Source organism: Penaeus monodon, chromosome 7 (assembly GCF_015228065.2).
Source record: "Penaeus monodon isolate SGIC_2016 chromosome 7, NSTDA_Pmon_1, whole genome shotgun sequence".
NCBI lineage: Eukaryota > Metazoa > Arthropoda > Malacostraca > Decapoda > Penaeidae > Penaeus > Penaeus monodon.
Window position 1 is genome coordinate 13,527,404 of NC_051392.1, and position 6,645 is coordinate 13,534,048.

At 38.3% G+C, this 6,645-nt stretch overlaps 1 protein-coding gene across 1 annotated transcript in view; it reads right to left on the reverse strand.

Annotated features, from left to right (window-relative positions):
• Positions 1–5,356, reverse strand: part of LOC119575543 — a 19,085-nt gene extending 13,729 nt beyond the window's left edge. Inside the window, exons 1-5 of the mRNA XM_037923194.1 lie at positions 5,258–5,356; positions 3,745–4,183; positions 3,356–3,627; positions 3,093–3,257; positions 1–25 (exon numbers count right to left, since the gene is read on the reverse strand). The exon at positions 1–25 is cut by the window's left edge and continues 93 nt beyond it. Of these exons, the coding sequence (XP_037779122.1) occupies positions 1–25; positions 3,093–3,257; positions 3,356–3,627; positions 3,745–4,183; positions 5,258–5,356 (1,000 nt within the window). The remainder of the gene's footprint in view (positions 26–3,092; positions 3,258–3,355; positions 3,628–3,744; positions 4,184–5,257) is intronic.
• Positions 5,357–6,645: the final 1,289 nt, after the last annotated feature.

Sequence of the window (6,645 nt, forward strand, 5' to 3'; positions counted from 1 at the left end):
CACTTGACTGATACTGCTGCTGCATCTTAAATTTTGTGTGATGCATTAATCACTATTGATTTCATTTTATTTTCCATGGTGATTTGGGTTCATTATACAGCACTCATAGATGCATATGTATCGTGAGTGTCCATGGCAGAAAAACAACGGTCATACAATGGTGTATTAACAGAATTTTTACCGTTGTTGCATCTTATTGTTTATCTTCTGATATTGGCATTATTCTTATTAATGTATTATCTTATTTGATGAATCATATCATCATCAAATATTGATATCTAATTATTCGTATTTTTTTTTATTGCGATTGGTTATATTGATATTATGACTTTAGCTAAAATTAGATTCAATCATTCATAAATAGTTGAAAGATCGTTTTGTATGACGTGTGGTATACAATTTCCCTGCTTTAGATCCTCTTAACCTTGTCCTTAATTAACATATCAACGTAATTATCAGCTCTTTTCGTATCAGTTTCCTTTTTCGTATCCTAAATACACATTAAAAAAATCTATTGTTATTATGATGATCCTATTAACAGATGTTGGGTATTAATCCGTTGCAATTGTGAAAGCGCTTGCAATACTCAATGAAATGTAAAAAATATCAATGCACATCAGCCTACACTCTGGCGCACTCGCACGTTCAACATAAAAACAAATACATACATACATTCACACAAATTTCTATACATCTTTACTCATATTTACTGCATCCGCCAATATATAGATGTGCGTTCCTTTATATCCCAGCATATTTAGCCGAAAAAGCGAAGAAAATAATTATACATTTGTCAAGCAACTGAAGATCATCACTAATATAGTTTATTAGCTTGAACATAACAAAAACTGTTCTCATGTTAGTAGATATCATTGTAAGGATAATGGTAATTACGATAATAATAATGATACTAGTGATTTTAATGATAATTATGATACAAGTGACGATAATGATAATAATGACACACACACACACACACACACACACGCATAAACACACACACACACACACTCACACGCGCATAAACACACACACACACGCGCATAAACACACACTCACACACACACTCATAAACAAACACACACGCATAAACACACACACACACACGCATAAACACACACACACACACACACACACACACACACACACACACACACTCACAAACACATAAACACACACACACACATTACACACAGTGTGTGTGTATGTATACATATTCATACATACATACATACATAATATATGTATTATATATATATATATATATATATATATATATATATATATATATATATATATGTGTGTGTGTGTGTGTGTGTGTGTGTGTGTGTGTGTGTGTGTGTGTGTGTGTGTGTGGGTGTGTGTGTGGGCGTGTGTGTGTGTGTGTCTGTATATGTGTATATAAATATATATATGCACACACACACACACACAAACAAACACACACACACACACACACACACACACACACACACACACACACACACACACACACACACACACACACACACATATGCATATATGTATATGTATATCCTGTATAACTTTCTCTCTCTCTCTCTCTCTCTCTCTCTCTATATATATATATATATATATATATATATATATATATATATATATATATATATATATATATTTTTTTTTTTTTTTTTTTTTTTTTTTTTTTTTTTCTTTTTTTTTTACGGTAGGTTTATGTTTGAGCCGCCGTAGTCACAGCATGATACTTAATTTCAGTTTTCATGTTGTGATGCTCTTCGAGTGAGTACGTGGTAGGGTCCCCAGTTCCTTTCCACGGAGAGTGCCGGTGTTACTTTTTTTTTTTTAGGTAATCATTCTCTCTTTTTATCCGGGCTTGGGACCAGCACTGACTTGGGCTGGCTTGGCCACCCAGTGGCTAGGTAGGCAAGCGAGGTGAAGTTCCTTGCCCAAGGAAACAACGCGCCGGCCGGTGACTTGAACCCTCGAACTCAGATTGCCGTCTGGCCAGTCTTGAGTCCAATGCTCTAACCACTCGGCAACCGCGGCCTTATATATATATATATGTATATATATATGTATGTATATACATATGCATATATATATATATATATATATATATATATATATATATATATATATATATATCAATGCAGATATATATTTTCATATAGGTAAGCAAAATAAATAAGTATGTATTGTAAGATCATACCTAAGAAAATGATTACACAAGAAGCCACGACTTCCCTGCCCTGCTAATCTGAAAGTTTACAACGAAAGAGCTATATGGACACAACTGGACATGCCCATGGAAGGCGTCATGTCAGTTACATTTCGTTGTATATTTGTCATGGACTGCCTGCAATCAGTTCCTACACAGGGTTGGTACAACTACTTTTTACTGTATTTTTTTTCTGTCATTTGTCTTATCTATTGGAAACGGAAACAGCTAAGGAGATAACGATTAAGAAGGACTAGACCTACTGACTAAACCCCCGTTTAGGGGTCGGTTGCCATTTTGTCTGCTTACTTGTTTTAGTTAACATTCATTGGTTAGTTGGTCTGTTTGTAAGGATTGAAAAGGAATTCCCCACCCCCTCTCTCTTTGTTTTTCTTTTCTTCTCTCTCTCTCTTTCTATTCCTTCCCCTCCCTCCTTCCTCCCACCCTCTCTCTCTCCCCCTCCCTCCCTCCCCGCTGCTATTTTAACATTTTATTTAGAATCACCATACAGATATATGTATAGGTTGAAACCATTAAAAAAAAAAAAAAGTTCAGATTTCTTTTTAGTGTTAAAAGTTACCTATCTTCTTCTCAGCTTTGTCCCTATGCGGGGTGGCCGTTGTGAATGAGCCTTCTCCATTTATTCCTGTTGTTAACCGGCGCTACATTTATTTTCTTCTCCCTATGATCTCTATTTATACAATATTCCCATCGTGTTCTAGGTCTTCCTCTTCTATTTCCTTGTGCTTCCATTTCCATGACTTCCCCAGCTCTTCTCCTTAAATGGCTGAACCATATATATTCTTGCCTCCTGAATCTTCTTAGAAATTTCCACTACTTCCACTGTACCTCTGATGTAGTCGTTTCTTATTTTCTCTCTCCTTGTGTCTCCAACCATCCATCTCAACATCTTCATCTCAGCTACGTCCGACTTCTTTCCTTCTAACTTCTTCAGTGGTGCTGCTTCTAGGCCGTAAGTTAAGGTTGGCCTGACTACGGCCTTATGTACCCCACTTTTGAGTCTAATTGGGACTCTCCTATCAACGCTCCTGACACTTTTCTCCAATTATTCCATCCACTTTGAATTCTGAAATTAACTTCCTTATCCATTCCGGCAGTTTCATCGAACATTGAATCTAGATACTTAAATGTTCGAACTCTTTTCAAGTTCTCTCTATCTAGTTTTATTGTGGCTAGTTTGTCACCATCTATATCTGTGGTGAAATATTCTGTCTTGGACCTGCTTATTCTCATTCCTCTGCTTTCTAAAGCAAACCTCCATTCTTCTAGTTTCCTTTCTATCACTCTTCTACTTTCTGCCACTGGCACAATATCATCAGCATACGATACGCTCCATGATGGTTCTTCTCTTATATTTGCCGTGATGAAATCAAACACTATATTTAATAGCAGTGGGTAAGTGTCAATCCCTGGAGTAAGCCGAACTTTACTTAGAAGTGTTCCATCGTGCCCACTGTGTTCCTAACTTTCGTTGTCACGTCGTTGTCATTCTTATATATTTTTCCTGTACTTCTCGCTCTCGGAACCCTCTCCAGACTTCTTGGCGTTGCAGTTATAGGTTTTCTCTAAGTCGATGAAAACTATATGCAGCCCTCTTTGCTTCTCCTGGTATTTCTCCATGGTTTGCCTGGGAGATAAGATACCGTCAACTGTTCTGATCCCTTTCATAAAACCAATTTGCTGTCGGCCAATGCGCACTACTTGTCTAAGTCGCGAGTCCAAAATCTTTTCCAGTAGTTTCAAAGTGTGATTCATCAGCTTAATACCCCGATAGTTCTTGCAACTTTGAATATCTCCTTTCTCTTTGAAGATTGGTATCAAAGTACTTTCTCTCCACTTTTCTGGTATTGCTTTCCTTTCCTGTATCTCTTTCATCAATCCATGCAAGATGTCAACTCCTTCTCCCAAAGCTTTCCATACTTCCACTGGTATGTCATCGAGTCCCGTAGCTTTTCCATTCTTTATCTGTAGTGTAGTATTCACCTCTTCTCTAGTTATTTCAGCTCTCCATCTCCTCTCCAATATCTATCACTTTCTTCATTTAGGAGCTTTGGAAAATACTGCTTCCATCTTATCAATATATCTCTCTCTTTTCTCAGCACATTTCCACGTTCGTCTTTCATCTGCCGTATGTACTCTCATTTCTACTTTTAGCCAACTTGAATATCTTCGCCTTCTGTAGTGTCTAATTTTTCATACATATGGTCGTATTCTTCTGATTTTGCGATGGCAACTGCTTTCTTAGCTTCCTTGCAACATTGTTTATATGCTGTTCTATATATTTTATATATTCATCTAGTTTACTTTCTTGCCATTTTTTCTTGGATTTCTAAAAATAAACAAACAAACAAATAAATAAATAAATAAATAAATAAATAAATAAATAAATAAATAAATAAATAAATAAATAAATAAATAAATAAATAAATAAGTAGATAAATAAAATAAATTTATATTTTTTTTATTATTACTGTTTTATTACTCCTGGGTATGAGTATAAACGGTAGCGGGGTTCTGTTAAGTGCATTAACAGAGACTAGAGGGTCATGGAGAAAATGTATGCCAAAAAGGACCTGTTATAGGACAGAGCACCAGAAAGAATGAATATATATATGTATATATATATATATATATATATATATATATATATATATATATATATATATATATATATATATATATACACAAAAAAAACAATTAATGAAAATAGAAAGAGACTGTGAGACACAGCATAATCTGAAGAGCCTGATCTTAGTCCTCCTAGTCAAATACCGATGGGCTATGACTGCTATTATGGATTCCGTTCCGCTGATCGCTGCAGGAGTTGAAAAGTAGAAAGAAAGTAGCCTACAACAGAAAACCAATTGAAACGTCGAAAGAAGAGATGCTTCATTGGCGTCCAGCATCACATCCCTCTCTCGCTTGAATGCTGCTGAGTGGCTTGGAGAGGAACCGATGCTTCTCCTACTTGCCACGCTTGATTTCTCCCTCGGAAGTCGTCTACACCACAAGAATTTTAGTCAGGTTGTACTCCCTTGCCTTCGGCAAAGCCATCATTTCCTCAATAACTTTGTTGTAGGCCTCTTCGTAGGGCTCCGCAGACAAAACCTGCAGGTCCTGCTGACAGGCGTAGGGCATAAAAATGACTCCTTTTACAGACTCAAGCCCTTATTCCATACCAAAGAGCATAGCTTTTCCTTGTTCTTGTTTTCAATCTCCAGCGCGCCAACGCTTAGTCCTTCTTTCCCAGAAAGTTGACGGTGGTGCGGTGCCTGTCGCTCAGGTCAGTCAAAACGCCCTCGAGGAAATACTCGGCTTCTTCCTCATCCAGCAGGGGAGACCTACTTTTATTCTTTGTCCTGCTCCAGCGTGTCGTCCGGACGGACTTCCTTCAGGGAGACCTACTTATCTTCGTCCTGATCCAGGCCTCCTTCAGAGAGGCCTAATTATATTCGTCCTTGATAACGGACGCGGCAGATAATTTTAAATAATCAATCGATCCTTGATAACGCAATCATTGACCCAAGGACGGCATCTATTGATGGCGTCCTCCAACCAGGTGTAGAGTTCGTGTAAGGGGACACCTTTCTCACCTTAAGAAATTCAACAGAGGAATTATTAAAAGTTACCTATCTAATGGAGCTTATTTGAAAACCCAACCTATTTTTCTTTATAAACAATGAACAAGTTCATTTATTAAGCTAAAAAAATGGAATTAATCCATAAGGCTACATGCAGTTTTTTCTTGTGTCGCCATGAGTGTATAGGAAGTTAAGAGGTGATGGCTTGCTCGACCGCCATCGGTGTGTCTTTACTTGTTGTGTGGTCATTTTGGCAACATCAATGGTGGATGTGAATGCATTCCACAGACGTGCTGCTCTGGCAGAGAAGGTCCGCTGGTGCTGGCTACACCGCGACCTCGGAACTTCCACTACTAGTCTATTAAAGTGTACCGTCCTCGTACTTCTCTCTCGGCCGTGGGGTGGGAGACGGAGGCTGGTTGGCTGTGGCACTTACTACACCTGAGCCTTTTGGAGCACCGGTAGAGCCTCGACGTCGCAACGATCTTCCAGCGCGTCGATGTGGCGAAGATTGGTGACTTCCTGGATAAGGCTGAGAGCCCGCTTTTATATTTTATTCAGCCTGTTGAGGTAGACGACCAGGCCAACGAGGTATATTTTAGATGTAGTCTGATCTGGGATTTGAACAGCGTGAAGATTCCCCGAGGATTCAGGAGGTGAGATATGTGTCGAAGGGCTGTTGCCTTCAAAGAAGCTGGTTTGCAGGTTCTGCTCACGTGTCTGTTAAATCTTAGACCACTCTCTGTGTCTACACCGAGGACTGAGACAAAGTCCTCGAGTGAAAAGTCGATGTTGTTCATTAGGATTTTGTCTTTCATGACGTCTAATGCAGCTGGAGAGTAGGAT